This window comes from Salmo trutta, unplaced genomic scaffold, assembly GCF_901001165.1.
Source record: "Salmo trutta unplaced genomic scaffold, fSalTru1.1, whole genome shotgun sequence".
NCBI classification, from domain to species: Eukaryota; Metazoa; Chordata; class Actinopteri; order Salmoniformes; family Salmonidae; genus Salmo; species Salmo trutta.
Genome location: NW_021822266.1, coordinates 232455 through 254332, shown reverse-complemented (window position 1 = coordinate 254332; position 21878 = coordinate 232455). Strand labels below are relative to the sequence as shown.

The 21878-nt window shown below is 45.0% G+C and overlaps 2 protein-coding genes across 2 annotated transcripts; one reads left to right on the top strand and one right to left on the bottom strand.

Annotated features, from left to right (window-relative positions):
• The first annotated feature begins 214 nt into the window (after positions 1–214).
• Positions 215–4110, top strand: eef2kmt (eukaryotic elongation factor 2 lysine methyltransferase). The gene is made up of 8 exons (XM_029743416.1): positions 215–460; positions 605–667; positions 795–875; positions 1074–1175; positions 1508–1641; positions 1803–2053; positions 3186–3335; positions 3820–4110. The coding sequence occupies exons 1-8, from the start codon at positions 326–328 to the stop codon at positions 3918–3920; spliced, it is 1017 nt and encodes a 338-aa protein (XP_029599276.1). The 5' UTR covers positions 215–325; the 3' UTR covers positions 3921–4110.
• A 488-nt stretch (positions 4111–4598) lies between these two features.
• On the bottom strand, positions 4599–21542 carry LOC115181485 (chitobiosyldiphosphodolichol beta-mannosyltransferase). The gene is made up of 13 exons (XM_029743367.1): positions 21218–21542; positions 20978–21055; positions 20223–20326; positions 18509–18657; positions 17457–17546; positions 15381–15491; positions 14119–14240; positions 13119–13157; positions 12328–12387; positions 10557–10667; positions 10262–10376; positions 5178–5253; positions 4599–4937 (listed from the first exon to the last, which is right to left on the bottom strand). Exons 1-13 carry the CDS (start codon positions 21507–21509, stop codon positions 4800–4802), a joined length of 1485 nt encoding a protein of 494 aa, XP_029599227.1. The 5' UTR covers positions 21510–21542; the 3' UTR covers positions 4599–4799.
• Positions 21543–21878: the final 336 nt, after the last annotated feature.

The following is a 21878-nucleotide window of genomic DNA, read 5'->3' as shown; positions in this document are numbered from 1 at the left end:
AGTGGTCTCAAACAGTAGACTTTTATCAGTTTCAATGGTTGCACTGAGAACAGTAGGCCCACAGATACAGGCTTTATTGGGAAATAAAATACAGCTCTCATCTCATTGTAAAGGTTTTCTAATTTGTACTTTCTTAAAAAAAAGATCTATCCCTTATCACGTCACTGTCTGTCATGATTATACTACATTGACCATCAGGCATTGCGACAGAAGGAGTGCTTCTTGGGTAAAGAGGAAGACAACAAACTCAGGGAAACACGTGGCCAGCCTGTGGTTTAGTGTAATTTAATTCTCGGGAATTATACCACTGTAATATTGGTTGAAAATGAACGAAATGTATCTGTCTAAGGATCAGACCGACAAAACCAAAGTCACTTGCATAAGGAATAGAGCAGATGTTATATATAACTTTAAAGTATCCTTTTTCACTATGGGTCAACTGCCCAATTTCCCATGGAATGTAAGTAGCGTGGCTGCTTGCATGTTGTGTACTATGTACTGTCTGTAGGGTCCGCATCATAAATTGAATAATTAAAAAACAAAATGTTTAGGAATAGTAAGACATGAATACAGTAATAACATAATGTGTTGTTGTTTTCTACAGCTCCTTGAAAGGGAGCTTGAGAACGACAGCTCATCAGGAATTATTCTAGACATTCTAAAGCAGGTATTGCCTAACTGTCAAAGCATTTTCTTTATGTCACACCTATTTATTTAGTTCAAGATATAGAAACAGTACATTGGATTTTGAGTTGGAAACCACACTAACAATGACTATTGTCACCTGTTTACAGACATGCCTTCATCCACTGTGCTGTAAACATCCTCCCTCAGTTAGATACAGGAGACTGTTTCTGTCTCAGCTCATCAAAACGGTGGGTTCTTGTATCTGATATATTTTTGTCTGGTATCATTCTGTCAGAAAATAGTTCACTATCATACAGTAACTGGTGCATTTAAAAAGGCAATTCTTACAAATTTCACATTAATCCAATACAATAAAGTATAACTGTATTGTCCATTTTGTTAAGTGAACAACAGTAATGTGATGCTTCTCTTCCCTGTGTGCGCAGCATGAAGCCAGTGAGGGTGAGCCCCTGGATGAGCTCTATGATGCACTGGGTGAAGTCCTGGGGGTAGAGGAGGGGACAGAGTGCTACAAGAGCTATTTACTGGTAATACACACACCTTTCAAAACACCCCACTGTATTCAACAGAAACTGTATTCTACACCACACTGTATTAAACAGAAACTGTATTCAACAGAAACTGTATTCTACATTTGATCATTTATCCAGAGCAACTTCCAGTAGTGAGAGCATACATTTTTTCATACTGGTCCCCATGGGAATTGAACCCACAACCATGGCGTTGCAAGCGCCAAGCTCTACCAGCTGAGACACACGGGTCCTCTATTTTATTCTTTAAAATAATACAATTATTACTAATTTAAGGATTACTTTAATTAAATATGAATTTTATATTTACTGTGTGTGTGTGTGTGTAGCCGTGTGGAGAAGCAGTGAGTCTATCAGAGAGTACAGCTGTGATCTCTGAAGGAACTACAGGCCTGGTCACATGGGAGGCTGCTCTTTACCTAGCTGAATGGGCTCTGGAGAACACACACATCTTCACAGACAGGTTGGTACACTACTGTGTGTGTTATGTCATTGTGTTCTGTCTACAACTCATGCTGTTGTTACCACTCGTCATCGCAATCTGGTGTGTAATGTGAGTGTCCTCTCCCTGTGTGTGTGTGTGTGTGTGTGTGTGTGTCCTGTCTCTGCTCTCTCCTCCTACAGGACAGTCCTAGAGCTGGGCAGTGGTGTAGGGTTGACTGGTATAGCAGTGTGTAGGTCCTGCTATCCCTCCAGCTACGTGTTCAGTGACTGTCACCTCAGCGTTCTACATAGACTGAGGGACAACATCCAGCTCAATGGGCTGGACAACCAGAACTCTCCCAGAGTGTGTGTGAGTGTGGAGCATCTGGAGTGGGAGGAGGTGACAGAGAAGCAGCTGAGAGAGATCGGAGCCACCACGGTCATCGCTGCAGGTAGGAACATGGTCTGGCTCTCTTCTATTCAATCTGTAAAGCTGAAGATCTGCTTTAAAGGCAATGTTCCCTCTGTCGCGGAGACTTCACAATAAACACTGCATATGTCAACTCAGTCAGAAATGACCTTTACAGTTACCTGGCTAACTAATTGATCCAGCTTTCTGGAACAGCCCCCAGGTGCTGGTGAGGTATCAAATGTGTTTCCTAATTCTATTGTTGTTAGCTGACACATGTCCTGTTGTTTCCTGATTCTATTGTTGTCGGCTGACACATGTCCTGTTGTTTCCTGATTCTATTGTTGTCGGCTGACACATGTCCTGTTGTTTCCTGATTCTATTGTTGTTAGCTGACATGTCCTGTTGTTTCCTAATTCTATTGTTGTTAGCTGACACATGTCCTGTTGTTTCCTAATTCTATTGTTGTTGGCTGACATGTCCTGTTGTTTCCTAATTCTATTGTTGTCGGCTGACATGTCCTGTTGTTTCCTAATTCTATTGTTGTTAGCTGACATGTCCTGTTTCCTAATTCTATTGTTGTTTTCCTAATTCTATTTTTGTTGGCTGACACATGTCCTGTTTCTTAATTCTATTGTTGTTGGCTGACACATGTCCTGTTGTTTCCTGATTCTATTGTTGTTAACTGACATGTCCTGTTGTTTCCTGATTCTATTGTTGTCGGCTGACACATGTCCTGTTGTTTCCTAATTCTATTGTTGTCGGCTGACACATGTCCTGTTGTTTCCTGATTCTATTGTTGTTAACTGACATGTCCTGTTGTTTCCTAATTCTATTGTTGTTAGCTGACATGTCCTGTTGTTTCCTAATTCTATTGTTGTTAGCTGACACATGTCCTGTTGTTTCCTGATTCTATTGTTGTTGGCTGACACGTTCTGTTGTTTCCTAATTCTATTGTTGTTAGCTGACATGTCCTGTTGTTTCCTAATTCTATTGTTGTTTTCCTAATTCTATTTTTGTCGGCTGACACATGTCCTGTTGTTTCCTGATTCTATTGTTGTTGGCTGACACGTTCTGTTGTTTCCTAATTCTATTGTTGTTAGCTGACATGTCCTGTTGTTTCCTAATTCTATTGTTGTCGGCTGACACATTTCCTGTTGTTTCCTGTGTTATAGACGTAGTTTACGATCCAGATATCATTGGCTGTCTGGTGAAGCTTCTCTCTAAGATCCTGAGGTGTTCGGCCAATGGCAGCCCTCCTGACGTCTACATCTCCTCCACCATCAGAAACCCCGACACATATAACAGTTTTAAACACCAGCTAGGTCAGTACTAAACCTAGAGCTTTGAGAGAACTAATGAAAAGATCTTTACAAGTTAAATGTATTATTACTAGTAAACCAACTACTTCAAAGAGCAGCTAAGTGAGGAGACTATCCAACCCATAGATACTATAGAGGATGAATCTCAATAGTCTTCAAGTGGACTCGTCACCTTGTATCCTGGGTTACAGTAAAGTTCTTTGTGACAACTGATGTAAAAAGGGCTTTATAAATACATGTGGTTGATCTAGTCCATCTCCACTGTTCTGGAGAGATCTAATCTTATAGCCTTGGATGAATTCCTTTCCAGATGGAGCTATAATTATACACATCTGAAACTGATGGATCTATAATTATACACTTCTGAAACTGGTGGATCTATAATTATACACATCTGAAACTGGTGGATCTATAATTATACACATCTGAAACTAATGCATCTTTTCCAAATTAAATCAAATAAACTCTTTGTTTTTGTCTCCCACAGAAAGTTCTGGAATCCAACATGAGGTCATGACAGGACCAGTGACACATGTGTTCTTTTACAACAGACAAGCCACCATAGAGATGATCAAACTCTACATATAATAACTACATCCCAAATGGCATCCTATTCCCATTGTAAGTGCACTACTTTTGACCAGGGTCCATAGGGCTGTGGTTAAATGTAGTGCACTACATAGGGAATTTAGGGTGCCATTTGGGATATACACAATATAACACCAAGCCAAAACCAGACGTGTATTACTGTGTAATAAAGTCTTTATTTACATCAATATTTACATTGTGGAAAATATCCCATTTATACATTCAAGTGTTGTTTAAGAGGGGAATCAAAACGGCCTGGAATGAAGAGATCCACAGGAGGAGAGAGCAGAGGAAAGACTAGCCTGATGTAACAGTCGCTCTTTCCGACAGGTCCTCAAAGTGGACCATGTGGCAGTTGGTAGCAGGTAGCCTAGCGGCTCAGAGCAGGTAGCCTAGCGGTTAAGAGCAGGTAGCCTAGCGGTTCAGAGCAGGTAGCCTAGCGGTTCAGAGCAGGTAGCCTAGCGGTTCAGAGCAGGTAGCCTAGCGGTTCAGAGCAGGTAGCCTAGCGGTTCAGAGCAGGTAGCCTAGCGGTTCAGAGCAGGTAGCCTAGCGGTTCAGAGCAGGTAGCCTAGCGGTTCAGAGCAGGTAGCCTAGCGGTTCAGAGCAGGTAGCCTAGCGGTTAAGAGCGTTGGGCCAGTAACCAAAAAGTCGCTGGTTTGAATCCCCGAGCAGACTAGGTGAAACATCTGTGGATGTGCCCTTGAACAAGGCACTTAACCCTAATTGCCCCTGTAAGTCGTTCTGGATAAGAGTGTCTGTTAAATGACTAAAATGTGAAAATGTTCAAGATTGGAGGCTCAAGAAGGGGGTTTGAGACAGAGCGAAGATGTAGAGAGGGGGTGAGTCGGCTGCTGTAAAGAGGTCTGTCTAACAGGGGAGTCAGGGTGCAGTGAGGAGAGGCAGGACGTTCTGGTCCCAGTTCTGGTCCCACCGCTGCCCCCCACTGGCCCGGAGGTTCCTCCTGAACTGACCCAGTTTGCCCTCATCCTCACAGCCAGGGAAGTCCCACAGCAGAGACTGGAGAGACGGGACATGAACAGGTTTTATAAAACGGGTAGATTGGATCCTGGCTAAAACAGCATTCCAGCCATGTGTATATCAGACCATATACCACTATCACAGGAACTGGTTACAGTAATAAGACAGCATGTACTTTAGAAAAGATGCCAGTTTACAGGATCATACCACTGGGTGATCTGGTATAAATCAGGGGTTTCTGTAGCTCCTCAGCTGAAGAGTATTATTATCGTACTGTACCTTGAGCTGTTCAGATAGTTCCTCAGAGTCTTTGAAGATCAATCCGTTCTCCTCATGCTTCACCAGCTCATGTAGACTACAGAACAGAATATAACAGGGTTAACAGAGAGACTGACAACACAGGAGAATATAACAGGGTTAACAGAGAGACTGACAACACAGGAGAATATAACAGGGTTAACAGAGAGACTGACAACACAGGAGAATATAACAGGGTTAACAGAGACTGACAACACAGGAGAATATAACAGGGTTAACAGAGAGACTGACAACACAGGAGAATATAACAGGGTTAACAGAGAGACTGACAACACAGGAGAATATAACAGGGTTAACAACACAGTAGAATATAACAGGGTTAACAGAGACTGACAACACAGTAGAATATAACAGGGTTAACAGAGAGACTGACAACACAGGAGAATATAACAGGGTTAACAGAGAGACTGACAACACAGGAGAATATAACAGGGTTAACAACAGAGAGACTGACAACACAGGAGAATATAACAGGGTTAACAGAGACTGACAACACAGGAGAATATAACAGAGTTAGATCCACATTAAACACAGCACATGAAACTCAGTCCAAAACAGATCAGATCAGCACATAGCCTCTCTCAATGGGGGTAAAAGGTGACTGTTGACCCAGGGTTTAGAGTATTCCCTCAGCAGTAGGTGACTGTTGACCCAGGGTTTAGAGTATTCCCTCAGCAGTAGAAGGTGACTGTTGACCCAGGGTTTAGAGTATTCCCTCAGCAGTAGAAGGTGACTGTTGACCCAGGGTTTAGAGTATTCCCTCAGCAGTAGAAGGTGACTGTTGACCCAGGGTTTAGAGTATTCCCTCAGCAGTAGAAGGTGACTGTTGACCCAGGGTTTAGAGTATTCCCTCAGCAGTAGAAGGTGACTGCTGACCCAGGGTTTAGAGTATTCCCTCAGCAGTAGAAGGTGACTGTTGACCCAGGGTTTAGAGTATTCCCTCAGCAGTAGAAGGTGACTGTTGACCCAGGGTTTAGAGTATTCCCTCAGCAGTAGAAGGTGACTGTTGACCCAGGGTTTAGAGTATTACCTCAGCAGTAGAAGGTGACTGTTGACCCAGGGTTTAGAGTATTCCCTCAGCAGTAGAAGGTGACTGTTGACCCAGGGTTTAGAGTATTCCCTCAGCAGTAGAAGGTGACTGTTGACCCAGGGTTTAGAGTATTCCCTCAGCAGTAGAAGGTGACTGTTGACCCAGGGTTTAGAGTATTCCCTCAGCAGTAGGTGACTGTTGACCCAGGGTTTAGAGTATTCCCTCAGCAGTAGAAGGTGACTGCTGACCCAGGGTTTAGAGTATTCCCTCAGCAGTAGAAGGTGACTGCTGACCCAGGGTTTAGAGTATTCCCTCAGCAGTAGAAGGTGACTGTTGACCCAGGGTTTAGAGTATTCCCTCAGCAGTAGAAGGTGACTGTTGACCCAGGGTTTAGAGTATTCCCTCAGCAGTAAAAGGTGACTGTTGACCCAGGGTTTAGAGTATTCCCTCAGCAGTAGAAGGTGACTGTTGACCCAGGGTTTAGAGTATTCCCTCAGCAGTAGAAGGTGACTGTTGACCCAGGGTTTAGAGTATTCCCTCAGCAGTAAAGGTGACTGTTGACCCAGGGTTTAGAGTATTCCCTCAGCAGTAGAAGGTGACTGCTGACCCAGGGTTTAGAGTATTCCCTCAGCAGTAGAAGGTGACTGTTGACCCAGGGTTTAGAGTATTCCCTCAGCAGTAGAAGGTGACTGTTGACCCAGGGTTTAGAGTATTCCCTCAGCAGTAGAAGGTGACTGTTGACCCAGGGTTTAGAGTATTCCCTCAGCAGTAGAAGGTGACTGTTGACCCAGGGTTTAGAGTATTCCCTCAGCAGTAGAAGGTGACTGTTGAACCAGGGTTTAGAGTATTCCCTCAGCAGTAGAAGGTGACTGTTGACCCAGGGTTTAGAGTATTCCCTCAGCAGTAGAAGGTGACTGTTGACCCAGGGTTTAGAGTATTCCCTCAGCAGTAGAAGGTGACTGTTGACCCAGGGTTTAGAGTATTCCCTCAGCAGTAGAAGGTGACTGTTGACCCAGGGTTTAGAGTATTCCCTCAGCAGTAGAAGGTGACTGTTGACCCAGGGTTTAGAGTATTCCCTCAGCAGTAGAAGGTGACTGCTGACCCAGGGTTTAGAGTATTCCCTCAGCAGTAGAAGGTGACTGTTGACCCAGGGTTTAGAGTATTCCCTCAGCAGTAGAAGGTGACTGTTGACCCAGGGTTTAGAGTATTCCCTCAGCAGTAGAAGGTGACTGTTGACCCAGGGTTTAGAGTATTCCCTCAGCAGTAGGTGACTGCTGACCCAGGGTTTAGAGTATTCCCTCAGCAGTAGGTGACTGCTGAACCAGGGTTTAGAGTATTCCCTCAGCAGTAGGTGACTGCTGAACCAGGGTTTAGAGTATTCCCTCAGCAGTAAAGGTGACTGTTGACCCAGGGTTTAGAGTATTCCCTCAGCAGTAGAAGGTGACTGTTGACCCAGGGTTTAGAGTATTCCCTCAGCAGTAGAAGGTGACTGTTGACCCAGGGTTTAGAGTATTCCCTCAGCAGTAGAAGGTGACTGTTGACCCAGGGTTTAGAGTATTCCCTCAGCAGTAGGTGACTGCTGAACCAGGGTTTAGAGTATTCCCTCAGCAGTAGAAGGTGACTGTTGACCCAGGGTTTAGAGTATTCCCTCAGCAGTAGAAGGTGACTGCTGACCCAGGGTTTAGAGTATTCCCTCAGCAGTAGAAGGTGACTGTTGACCCAGGGTTTAGAGTATTCCCTCAGCAGTAGAAGGTGACTGTTGACCCAGGGTTTAGAGTATTCCCTCAGCAGTAAAGGTGACTGTTGACCCAGGGTTTAGAGTATTCCCTCAGCAGTAGAAGGTGACTGTTGACCCAGGGTTTAGAGTATTCCCTCAGCAGTAGAAGGTGACTGTTGACCCAGGGTTTAGAGTATTCCCTCAGCAGTAGAAGGTGACTGTTGACCCAGGGTTTAGAGTATTCCCTCAGCAGTAGAAGGTGACTGTTGACCCAGGGTTTAGAGTATTCCCTCAGCAGTAGAAGGTGACTGTTGACCCAGGGTTTAGAGTATTCCCTCAGCAGTAGAAGGTGACTGTTGACCCAGGGTTTAGAGTATTCCCTCAGCAGTAGAAGGTGACTGTTGACCCAGGGTTTAGAGTATTCCCTCAGCAGTAGAAGGTGACTGTTGACCCAGGGTTTAGAGTATTCCCTCAGCAGTAGAAGGTGACTGTTGACCCAGGGTTTAGAGTATTCCCTCAGCAGTAGAAGGTGACTGTTGACCCAGGGTTTAGAGTATTCCCTCAGCAGTAGAAGGTGACTGTTGACCCAGGGTTTAGAGTATTCCCTCAGCAGTAGAAGGTGACTGTTGACCCAGGGTTTAGAGTATTCCCTCAGCAGTAGAAGGTGACTGTTGACCCAGGGTTTAGAGTATTCCCTCAGCAGTAGAAGGTGACTGTTGACCCAGGGTTTAGAGTATTCCCTCAGCAGTAGAAGGTGACTGTTGACCCAGGGTTTAGAGTATTCCCTCAGCAGTAGAAGGTGACTGTTGACCCAGGGTTTAGAGTATTCCCTCAGCAGTAGAAGGTGACTGTTGACCCAGGGTTTAGAGTATTCCCTCAGCAGTAGAAGGTGACTGTTGACCCAGGGTTTAGAGTATTCCCTCAGCAGTAGAAGGTGACTGTTGACCCAGGGTTTAGAGTATTCCCTCAGCAGTAGAAGGTGACTGTTGACCCAGGGTTTAGAGTATTCCCTCAGCAGTAGAAGGTGACTGTTGACCCAGGGTTTAGAGTATTCCCTCAGCAGTAGAAGGTGACTGTTGACCCAGGGTTTAGAGTATTCCCTCAGCAGTAGAAGGTGACTGTTGACCCAGGGTTTAGAGTATTCCCTCAGCAGTAGAAGGTGACTGTTGACCCAGGGTTTAGAGTATTCCCTCAGCAGTAGAAGGTGACTGTTGACCCAGGGTTTAGAGTATTCCCTCAGCAGTAGAAGGTGACTGTTGACCCAGGGTTTAGAGTATTCCCTCAGCAGTAGAAGGTGACTGTTGACCCAGGGTTTAGAGTATTCCCTCAGCAGTAGAAGGTGACTGTTGACCCAGGGTTTAGAGTATTCCCTCAGCAGTAGAAGGTGACTGCTGACCCAGGGTTTAGAGTATTCCCTCAGCAGTAGAAGGTGACTGTTGACCCAGGGTTTAGAGTATTCCCTCAGCAGTAGAAGGTGACTGTTGACCCAGGGTTTAGAGTATTCCCTCAGCAGTAGAAGGTGACTGTTGACCCAGGGTTTAGAGTATTCCCTCAGCAGTAGAAGGTGACTGTTGACCCAGGGTTTAGAGTATTCCCTCAGCAGTAGAAGGTGACTGTTGACCCAGGGTTTAGAGTATTCCCTCAGCAGTAGAAGGTGACTGCTGACCCAGGGTTTAGAGTATTCCCTCAGCAGTAGAAGGTGACTGTTGACCCAGGGTTTAGAGTATTCCCTCAGCAGTAGGTGACTGTTGACCCAGGGTTTAGAGTATTCCCTCAGCAGTAGAAGGTGACTGTTGACCCAGGGTTTAGAGTATTCCCTCAGCAGTAGAAGGTGACTGTTGACCCAGGGTTTAGAGTATTCCCTCAGCAGTAGAAGGTGACTGCTGACCCAGGGTTTAGAGTATTCCCTCAGCAGTAGAAGGTGACTGTTGACCCAGGGTTTAGAGTATTCCCTCAGCAGTAGAAGGTGACTGTTGACCCAGGGTTTAGAGTATTCCCTCAGCAGTAGAAGGTGACTGTTGACCCAGGGTTTAGAGTATTCCCTCAGCAGTAGGTGACTGTTGACCCAGGGTTTAGAGTATTCCCTCAGCAGTAGAAGGTGACTGTTGACCCAGGGTTTAGAGTATTCCCTCAGCAGTAGAAGGTGACTGCTGACCCAGGGTTTAGAGTATTCCCTCAGCAGCAGTAGGTGACTGTTGACCCAGGGTTTAGAGTATTCCCTCAGCAGTAAAGGTGACAGCACAGACAGTGTGTGTGGGCATGGTGTTAGAAGATGCCTGTTAAAGAGTCCTGTCTCACCAGTAGAAGTGGATGGCACAGACAGGCAGACAGCAGCCAAACATGTTCACCACCTTCATAGGCAGGTCCAGACCACTAGACGACTTATGGAGACAAACACCCAGATCTGCTGAGCCTGGGACAGGGAGAACCTTCAGAACATCAGTATATACACACACACACACACACACACACACACACACACACACACACACACACACACACACACACAGCCTGGGACAGGAAGAACATACAGAGCATCAGTACAGACAGACAGACAGATCTGCTGAGCCTGGGACAGGGAGACCACACTAACCTAGCAGAACAGGGTAGTCCTCTGCCTCCAGCCATGGAGTACAGATCTTCACATGCTCAAAGCTCAGGGTGTCTATCAGCTTCCTGTAGTGGTCCTTCTGAGGACCCTTACCTGGTCTCACACACACAGGGAATTGAAACAATACGTATCTAGGGTTAACAGTAAAGGACCGACAAGAATTGTAAAGGTTTTTCTCAGTTGGCTTAATCTAGCAACAACAGGTTACTTGATAATGTCATTGTTTTTGTGAGGCTTCTCAATCAAATCACATTTATTCATAAGGCCCCTTTTTACATCAGCATTTGACGCAAACGCTGCGTTTACACAGGCAGCCCAACTCTGATATTTTGCCCAATTATCTGCAAAAGACTTGATCTGATTGGTCAAAAGACCAAATCAGACGCAGCATGTAAAAGTGCTTTACTGTATCCGGCCTAGACCACACAGACTGGCAGCAGTATACTGTCAACACTATAGTTACCTGTGACCACACAGACTGGCAGCAGTATACTGTCAACACTATAGTTACCTGTGACCACACAGACTGGCAGCAGTACACTGTCAACACTATAGTTACCTGTGACCACACAGACCGGCAGCAGTATACTGTCAACACTATAGTTACCTGTGACCACACAGACTGGCAGCAGTATACTGTCAACACTATAGTTACCTGTGACCACACAGACTGGCAGCAGTACACTGTCAACACTATAGTTACCTGTGACCACACAGACAGGCAGCAGTATACTGTCAACACTATAGTTACCTGTGACCACACAGACTGGCAGCAGTACACCGTCAACACTATAGTTACCTGTGACCACACAGACTGGCAGCAGTACACTGTCAACACTATAGTTACCTGTGACCACAGACTGGCAGCAGTATACTGTCAACACTATAGTTACCTGTGACCACACAGACTGGCAGCAGTATACCGTCAACACTATAGTTACCTGTGACCACACAGACTGGCAGCAGTATACTGTCAACACTATAGTTACCTGTGACCACACAGACTGGCAGCAGTATACTGTCAACACTATAGTTACCTGTGACCACACAGACTGGCAGCAGTACACTGTCAACACTATAGTTACCTGTGACCACACAGACTGGCAGCAGTGTACTGTCAACACTATAGTTACCTGTGACCACACAGACTGGCAGCAGTATACTGTCAACACTATAGTTACCTGTGACCACACAGACTGGCAGCAGTACACCGTCAACACTATAGTTACCTGTGACCACACAGACTGGCAGCAGTACACTGTCAACACTATAGTTACCTGTGACCACACAGACCGGCAGCAGTATACTGTCAACACTATAGTTACCTGTGACCACACAGACTGGCAGCAGTACACCGTCAACACTATAGTTACCTGTGACCACACAGACTGGCAGCAGTACACTGTCAACACTATAGTTACCTGTGACCACAGACTGGCAGCAGTATACTGTCAACACTATAGTTACCTGTGACCACACAGACTGGCAGCAGTATACCGTCAACACTATAGTTACCTGTGACCACACAGACTGGCAGCAGTACACCGTCAACACTATAGTTACCTGTGACCACAGACTGGCAGCAGTATACTGTCAACACTATAGTTACCTGTGACCACACAGACTGGCAGCAGTACACCGTCAACACTATAGTTACCTGTGACCACACAGACTGGCAGCAGTACACTGTCAACACTATAGTTACCTGTGACCACACAGACTGGCAGCAGTACACTGTCAACACTATAGTTACCTGTGATGACACAGACCAGCGAGGGAAGAGAGGCTCCTGCTTTCACAAACCCCTCGTAGTCTGGTAGAGAAAACACACAAGGTTAATTCAAGGGCTTGTATCCCAAACATCACCCTACTCACTATGTAGTGCACTACCTTTAGACCAGAGCCCCGTGGGCCCTAAGAGGACACCACTGAGAAGTCTCCTTGCTTTCTCTTTTAGAATCACTGATTAGACATGATGGATTCTAATTAAGAATGATTAGACAGGTGAATTATAGTCACTGATTAGACATGATTTATTCTAATTAAGAATGATTAGACAGGTGAATTATAGTCACTGATTAGACATGATTTATTCTAATTAAGAATGACTAGACAGGTGAATTCCAGTGCTCCACCACATGGCTTTCATCTGTCAAGTCTTTTCTAATCAGAGATGGCTTCAAAGAAGGAAGCAAGGAAAGATGGATGGGAGGAAGGAAAGATGGATGGGAGGAAGGAAGGTAGGAAGGATGGATGGGTGGGAGGGAGGAAGGATGGATGGGAGGAAAGATGGATGGGAGGAAGGAAAGATGGATGGGAGGAAGGATGGATGGGAGGAAGGCTGGGAGGAAGGATGGATGGGAGGAAGGATGGATGGGAGGAAGGATGGATGGGAGGAAGGATGGATGGGAGGAAGGCTGGGAGGAAGGATGGATGGGAGGAAGGCTGGGAGGAAGGATGGATGGGAGGAAGGATGGATGGGAGGATGGATGGGAGGAAGGATGCTCTTTAAAATGGGGCCCAACTGCAGATGATAATGATTACCTTCCAGAGCCTTCAGCAGAATGGAGAAGTCCTCATCCTCTGTTGAACACAGACAGGGGAAACAGTGAGAGACCCTAAGAAGTATTTACACCTGACAGCTGTGTGTACTTACATTGTACACATGTCGACTAAACAGAGACAGGATTGTATTTTATGTGCAACACAGAAAACCTCTAGCCTGATCCCCATCATGACCTGATTCCAAACAGACCTGACTCCAAACAGAAGATAATCTGGCTCTAGTCTGATCCCCATCCTGACCTGACTCCAAACAGACCTGACTCCAAACAGAATGTAATCCCCATCATGACCTGACTCCAAACAGAATGTAATCTGGCTCTAGTCCGATCCCCATCCTGACCTGACTCCAAACAGAATGTAATCCCCATCATGACCTGACTCCAAACAGAATGTAATCCCCATCCTGACCTAACTCCAAACAGACCTGACTCCAAACAGAATGTAATCTGGCTCTAGTCTGATCCCCATCATGACTTGACTCCAAACAGAATGTAATCTGGCTCTAGTCTGATCCTCATCCTGACCTGACTCCAAACAGAATGTAATCTGGCTCTAGTCTGATCCTCATCCTGACCTGACTCCAAACAGAATGTAATCTGGCTCTAGTCTGATCCTCATCCTGACCTGACTCCAAACAGAATGTAATCTGGCTCTAGTCTGATCCTCATCCTGACCTGACTCCAAACAGAATGTAATCTGGCTCTAGTCTGATCCTCATCCTGACCTGACTCCAAACAGAATGTAAACTCATGCGATCAGGATGTTTGGATGAGGCTAAAACTGCTCTCGAGATAAGAAAAACAATTAAGATTGGGGTAAAAATCCAGAATTTTTTTCCATCTAAACAGAATAAAATGCAGAGTCTCCTGGTGCTTACGAAATTGCACCCTATTCCCTATGTATTGTACAACTTTTGACCAGAGCCCTATGGAGAATAGGGTGCCATTTGGGACTCAAACTGTGCCTGTGGGGTACTGACCAGTCCAGCTGGTGCTGCTGATCAGTAGGGCAGGTCGACCTGAGGTCAAGGTCACAGAAAGGTCACTGGGGTCACGACCTGTAAACGCTGTTCTCTCTGTCTCACCACCAGGGCGCTCACCACTGTAACAGACACAGTGGTTATAACATGTGTTATAACATGTCTATGATAGTGTAATATATATTTTTATGATAGTTCTTTCTCTCCAATGTAAACAGAAATACAGTGGTTATAACATCAGCTATGACATGTCTAAGATAATGTAATATATTTTATGATAGTTCTTCATCTCTCCAATATAAACAGAAACTCAGTGATTATAACATGTGTTATGTCATGTCTGTTAAATGTATTTGATAGAGTAATGACATTATAACTGTTCCTTATACTGTCAAAAGGCAAAGAAAGCAGCCCAAGACCGGCAAAGTTAATAACTGTAGTACAGGCCCTGTGTTCCTCCAGGAACTAAGAGGATAACTGTAGTACAGGCCCTGTGTTCCTCCAGGAACTAAGAGGATATCTTTAGTACAGGCCCTGTGTTCCTCCAGGAACTAAGAGGATAACTGTAGTACAGCCTCAACAACAGACTATACTAGACTCACCAGACCTGGAACTGAGGGATAGTCTTGGCCAGCCTCAACAACAGACTATACTAGACTCACCAGACCTGGAACTGAGGGATAGTCTTGGCCAGCCTCAACAACAGACTATACTAGACTCACCAGACCTGGAACTGAGGGATAGTCTTGTCCAGCCTCAACAACAGACTATACTAGACTCACCCGACCTGGAACTGAGGGATAGTCTTGTCCAGCCTCAACAACAGACTATACTAGACTCACCAGACCTGGAACTGAGGGATAGTCTTGTCCAGCCTCAACAACAGACTATACTAGACTCACCAGACCTGGAACTGAGGGATAGTCTTGTCCAGCCTCAACAACAGACTATACTAGACTCACCAGACCTGGAACTGAGGGATAGTCTTGTCCAGCCTCAACAACAGACTATACTAGACTCACCAGACCTGGAACTGAGGGATAGTCTTGTCCAGCCTCAACAACAGACTATACTAGCCTCACCAGACCTGGAACTGAGGGATAGTCTTGTCCAGCCTCAACAACAGACTATACTAGACTCACCAGACCTGGAACTGAGGGATAGTCTTGTCCAGCCTCAACAACAGACTATACTAGACTCACCAGACCTGGAACTGAGGGATAGTCTTGGCCAGCCTCAACAACAGACTATAGTAGACTCACCAGACCTGGAACTGAGGGATAGTCTTTGCCAGCCTCATGAACAGCTGGTGCTTTAGGTCTACTGAAGTCTCCTTGAAGATAGCAGGTGGCTTGTCATACAATGTGGTCGCCCTATAGGAGGAGAATAAGACAGGTGGCTTGTCATACAATGTGGTCGCCCTATAGGAGGAGAATAAGACAGGTGGCTTGTCATACAATGCGGTCGCCCTATAGGAGGAGAATAAGGCAGGTGGCTTGTCATACAATGCGGTCGCCCTATAGGAGGAGAATAAGGCAGGTGGCTTGTCATACAATGTGGTCACCCTATAGGAGGAGAATAAGGCAGGTGGCTTGTCATACAATGTGGTCGCCCTATAGGAGGAGAATAAGGCAGGTGGCTTGTCATACAATGTGGTCGCCCTATAGGAGGAGAATAAGGCAGGTGGCTTGTCATACAATGTGGTCGCCCTATAGGAGGAGAATAAGGCAGGTGGCTTGTCATACAATGTGGTCGCCCTATAGGAGGAGAATAAGGCAGGTGGCTTGTCATACAATGTGGTCGCCCTATAGGAGGAGAATAAGGCAGGTGGCTTGTCATACCATGTGGTCGCCCTATAGGAGGAGAATAAGGCAGGTGGCTTGTCATACAATGTGGTCGCCCTATAGGAGGAGAATAAGGCAGGTGGCTTGTCATACAATGTGGTCGCCCTATAGGAGGAGAATAAGGCAGGTGGCTTGTCATACAATGTGGTCGCCCTATAGGAGGAGAATAAGGCAGGTGGCTTGTCATACAATGCGGTCGCCCTATAGGAGGAGAATAAGACAATAAGTCATGACAATAGTAGTCAACCATCTTCTCTTTCTGTTACCTGTAAAACCAATCACCTGGGAAAGACCACTACTACTTACAGACAAGATAGCTGTAGACAGACAATAGTTTGATCTTGCAAAGGAAACCATTGTCATGTAGGCCTACACTAGATATGACTCCACATCCTGTCATGCCTGTAGATATGACTCCACATCCTGTCATGTCTGTAGATATGACTCCACATCCTGTCATGTCTGTAGATATGACTCCACATCCTGTCATGTCTGTAGATGTGTCTCCACATCCTGTCATGTCTGTAGATATGACTCCACATCCTGTCATGTCTGTAGATATGACTCCACATCCTGTCATGTCTGTAGATATGACTCCACATCCTGTCATGTCTGTAGATATGACTCCACATCCTGTCATGTCTGTAGATATGACTCCACATCCTGTCATGTCTGTAGATAGAATGGGTCTTTCAAAGTATTACAGCCGGTCCCAAGCCCCTCCCCTAACCCAGATATGTAAAGTGGAAGCAGTATGGAGGCAGGTTTGCCACTACACTGCTTATACCTGTCCAGACATGTCATGGCCAAGGGTTTAGTCATGGCCAAGGGTTTAATCATGGCCAAGGGTTTAGTCATGGCCAAGGGTTTAGTCATGGCCATGGGTTTAGTCATGGTCATGGGTTTAGTCATGGCCAAGGGTTTAGTCATGGCCAAGGGTTTAGTCATGGCCATGGGTTTAGTCATGGCCAAGGGTTTAGTCATGGCCAAGGGTTTAGTCATGGCCAAGGGTTTAGTCATGGCCAAGGGTTTAGTCATGGTCAAGGGTTTAGTCATGGCCATGGGTTTAGTCATGGCCAAGGGTTTAGTCATGGCCAAGGGTTTAGTCATGGCCAAGGGTTTAGTCATGGCCAAGGGTTTAGTCATGGCCAAGGGGAAGAGATGGGGATAGGAGGGATAGATTCAGACTCCCCACTGCATCGGTCTGTCCCACCCTCCGTCCGTCTATCTGTCTCTGTCTGTCTGTCCCTCCGTCCGTCTATCTATCTATCTCTCCTTGTCCATCTGTCCCTCTGTCCGTCTATCTGTCCCTCCCTCCGTCCGTCTATCTGTGTCTGCCTGTACGTCTGTTTATTGATGTATGTCCGTCCGTCTATCTGTGTCTGTCGTTCCGTCTGTCTATTGAGGTCTGTCTGTATGTCCGTCTTCTATCTATCTACGGATGGATGGATTGATTGATAGACAGACGGATGTTGAAAGTAAAACAATCCTTACTTGATGTTCCAGTTGTTCTGAAGGTCTTCCTTCATAGCGTTGGTGACACAAAGGTTATGGCTGGAGAATCGCCCAAAGAACTGCTCATACCTGCCAGAGACAGGACAGGGGACAAGAACGTGGGTCCTATTCATTAATGCACACCATAGCAAAACAGTCTGCAACAATTTCTTGGACAAATTCAGGTAGGTCCCTCCCTGATCTGCCCGTTTGGTTCCTACTGAAGAAGACCATGTTCATGCAAAGCTGTAGATACACAGTGCATTCAGAAAGTATTCAGACCCCTTGACTTTTTCCACATTTGTTACAGAGATGGTTGTCCTTCTGGAAGGGTGTCCCATTTCCACAGAGGAACTCTAGAGCTCTGTCAGAGTGACCATCAGGTTCTTGGTCACCTCCATGACCAGGGCCCTTCTCCCCCGATTGCTCAGTTTGGCTGGGCGGACAGCTCTAGGAAGAGTCTTGGTGGTTCCAAACTTCTTCCACTAAAGAATAATGGAGGCCACTGTGTTCTTGGGGACCTACAATGCTGCAGACATGGTACCCTTCCCCAGATCTGTGCCTCGACACAATCCTGTCTCAGAGCTCTATGGACATGCTTTGACCTCATGGCTTGGTTTTTGCTCTGACATGCACTGTCAACTGTGGGACCTTATATAGACAGGGGTGTGCCTTTCCAAATCATGTCCAATCAATAGAATTTACCACAGGTGGACTCCAATCAAGTTGTAGAAACATCTCAAGGATGATCAATGGAAACAGGATGCACCTGATCTATAATTCAAGTCTCATAGCAAAGGGTCTGAATACTTATGTAAATACGTTTTGTTTGTTTGTACATTTGTAACATTTTCAAAAAAACTGTTTTTGCTTTGTCATTATGGGGTATTGTGTGTATATTGATGCGGATTTTTGTTTATTTAATCCATTTTAGAATAAGGCTATAAAGTAACAAAATGTGGAAAAAGGGAAGGGGTCTGAATACTTTCCGAACGCACTGTATATAGGGCATAGGGATCTATTTGGGACTCAGCCATGGTGATGTTACTGACCACTGTGCCAGCCTGACGATGGGGTGGTCCGGGCCGTGTGAGAGGGCCATGATGGTGTAGCCGTAGTTGTGCCAGTCAATGATGAACCTGGTTCCTCTCAGACCACACACCAGCCATGTCACCACTATACTGGGCAGTCCTGGAGGATTCTGGGGGAGGAAGAGGTCAATAACACACCAGCCATGTCACCACTATACTGGGCAGTCCTGGAGGATTCTGGGGGAGGAAGAGGTCAATAACACACCAGCCATGTCACCACTATACTGGGCAGTCCTGGAGGATTCTGGGGGAGGAAGAGGTCAATAACACACCAGCCATGTCACCACTATACTGGGCAGTCCTGGAGGATTCTGGGGGAGGAAGAGGTCAATAACACACCAGCCATGTCACCACTATACTGGGCAGTCCTGGAGGATTCTGGGGGAGGAAGAGGTCAATAACACACCAGCCATGTCACCACTATACTGGGCAGTCCTGGAGGATTCTGGGGGAGGAAGAGGTCAATAACACACCAGCCATGTCACCACTATACTGGGCAGTCCTGGAGGATTCTGGGGGAGGAAAAGGTCAATAACATTCCAGCAATGTGACCACTATACTGGGCAGTCCTGGAGGATTCTGAGGGAGGAGGCAAGTACAACTGAACAGAATAGAATGAATAGAATAAGAATATAATTTAAATAAGTAGGATAGAACACAATAGAACAGAATAGAATGACAGGTCAGGTCCTTAACAAACACTATTAAAACCAACATTAAATTCAACCTTTACTATAGCAAAACACATTAACAGCATCCAACCAGTTGTTTTATGGGGAAATTACAGCAGTATCTGTAGATGTCTCAGGACACAAACAGCATCCTACCAGTTGTTTTGAGGGGAAATTACAGCAGTATCTGTAGATGTCTCAGGACACAAACAGCATCCTACTAGTTGTTTTGAGGGGAAATTACAGCAGTATCTGTAGATGTCTCAGGACACAAACAGCATCCTACCAGTTGTTTTGAGGGGAAATTACAGCAGTATCTGTAGATGTCTCAGGACACATGACATGATAAGTTAGAAAACAGAATAGAACAGAATAAATAGAACAGAATAGAATAAATGAAAGTTCACAGGTTTTTCTGCAAGTTCTTCCAGTCAATAAGTAGAAATGTTTACATTATGTGTATTGTATTGTAGTAGACATACCTGCATGAGAATATAGAACACACACACACACACACAGCAGAGTATTGTAGAACTATTCCTGCATGAGAATATAGGACACACACACACACAGCAGAGTGTATTGTAGAACTATACCTGCATGAGAATATAGCACACACACACACACAGCAGAGTGTATTGTAGAACTATACCTGCATGAGAATATAGAACACACACACACACACACACAGCAGAGTATTGTAGAACTATTCCTGCATGAGAATATAGAGCACACACACACACACAGCAGAGTGTATTGTAGAACTATACCTGCATGAGAATAACACACACACACACACACACACACACACACACACACACACACACACACACACACACACACACACACACACACACACACACACACAGCAGAGTATTGTAGAACTATTCCTGCATGAGAATATAGAACACACACACAGCAGAGTGTATTGTAGAACTATTCCTGCATGAGAATATAGAACACACACACACACACACACAGCAGAGTGTATTGTAGAACTATACCTGCATGAGAATATGGGACTGGACGTCAGTCTTCAATAACAGCAGGAGAAGCTGCAGGGACTGGAGAATCACCTTGGTAACATAGCTCACCATCCTAGGACCCACTGGAAACAGACAGATGGATTCGTCTCAATGCTCTGGTAGTGGCTCTCAGAAGCAGACTATATTATGGCATAGATTCAAGACCTAACTACTGTTATACAACCAGTGATTAGTCATTGTCATTGTTAGAGTCTATCTTGCCCATAGTATACACTAGACAACATACACATGGGCACATTTATACACTATATTATACACACATATATATATATATATTATTCACACACACACATAATAAATATATATATATATATTTATTTATTACCAGTCAAAAGTTTGGACACACCTATTCATTAAAGGGTTTTTCTTTATTTTTACTATTTTCTACATTGTAGAATAATAATGTAGACATTAAAACTATGAAATAACACATATGGATATATTTTAGCATTTGGTAATATGGCATAAATATACTGTAATATGGTATAAATATACAGTAATATGGCCTAAATATATGGTAATATGGTATACATAAATATATGGTAACATGGAATAAATTTACAGTAACATGGTATACATATACAGTAATATGGTATACATATACAGTAATATAGTATACATATAGAGTAATATGGTATAAATATACGGTAATATGGCATAAATATACGGTCAGGGTATGTGCTGTAAACTCATTTCCAGATCAGTTCCAGTACCTTGGAGTCCTTTAACTTCTGTGATTGGGATGATTGTGATCCTCTCATCTCCAATCACATCCTGATGAGGCTTGGTACCTGACAATAACCACAACATGTAGTCACAGTAGAGAATCGTCAGAAGGGCTAGAGTTGGCAAGAGCACAAACAAATCTGGGACCCGGCCAGCAGGGAGGCCACAAATTAAAGTATAGCTCCATGTTTATTTGTACATAAAACACAATCAATCTATTCATTTACCAGGGAATCCAACAAACGTTACGCTGTAGCCGTGTTTGCTGAGCGAAAGGGCATGGTACTGCATGCGAGGGCTGCGTCCGATATCCCCCAGAACCAGCACACATACACGCCGCTCCGTCAACGCATCTCTTCTCCGTAACTTCCGCAATAACTGGGTCACCAACACGGCAGTAACAGTAACGGAGACCAGTGTCCATCGTAAATTTAAAGTGGTCAGGTAAAACCCTGCCAGTAATGTGAAACCTATCAGTGAAATTGTCGCCAGAGTCATAGATGCACTGGCATCCGCCATGTTTGTTGTGACTGATGACGTGTCTCAGTGTGACGTGCCGGGGAGGAGGGGTTCAACTGGGATTTAAAGGTACCGTGCACCTACAGTGTAATCATTAGAGCAAACATTTGTTCAACTAAAACGACAGTCTCTAATGCACAAATACAGGTACCTCCCTCCCCATTACGTTCCGGTCGCTTCCATTTAATAAATGTTTTCCCATAGAATTGTATTTTACATTTTGGGACTCGTGCCGCGTTCAAAACAACTCGGGAACTGTGAATCTCCGACTTCAGTGCGTTCAAGACAACTTAGAACTCGTAAAAAAACGAGCTCTGACTGGTAAAATGCTATAGTTAAATGCAAAGAAGAACAATGTGTACATATTGC

What these genes read in the sequence shown, in the direction of transcription:
- eef2kmt (XM_029743416.1), top strand. Translation starts at nt 326, where the DNA reads ATGAACGAAATGTATCTGTCTAAGGATCAGACCGACAAAACCAAAGTC. An exon ending in TGTCTCAGCTCATCAAAACG is followed by an intron (nt 876 to 1,073) that starts GTGGGTTCTTGT and finishes CTGTGTGCGCAG; the next exon opens with CATGAAGCCAGTGAGGGTGA. An exon ending in CACCACGGTCATCGCTGCAG is followed by an intron (nt 2,054 to 3,185) that starts GTAGGAACATGG and finishes CCTGTGTTATAG; the next exon opens with ACGTAGTTTACGATCCAGAT.
- LOC115181485 (XM_029743367.1), bottom strand. Translation starts at nt 21,509, where the DNA reads ATGGCGGATGCCAGTGCATCTATGACTCTGGCGACAATTTCACTGATA. An exon ending in AGTCCCATATTCTCATGCAG is followed by an intron (nt 18,658 to 20,222) that starts GTATAGTTCTAC and finishes TTCCTCCCCCAG; the next exon opens with AATCCTCCAGGACTGCCCAG. An exon ending in TGTGCCATCCACTTCTACTG is followed by an intron (nt 5,254 to 10,261) that starts GTGAGACAGGAC and finishes TCTGTTCTGTAG; the next exon opens with TCTACATGAGCTGGTGAAGC.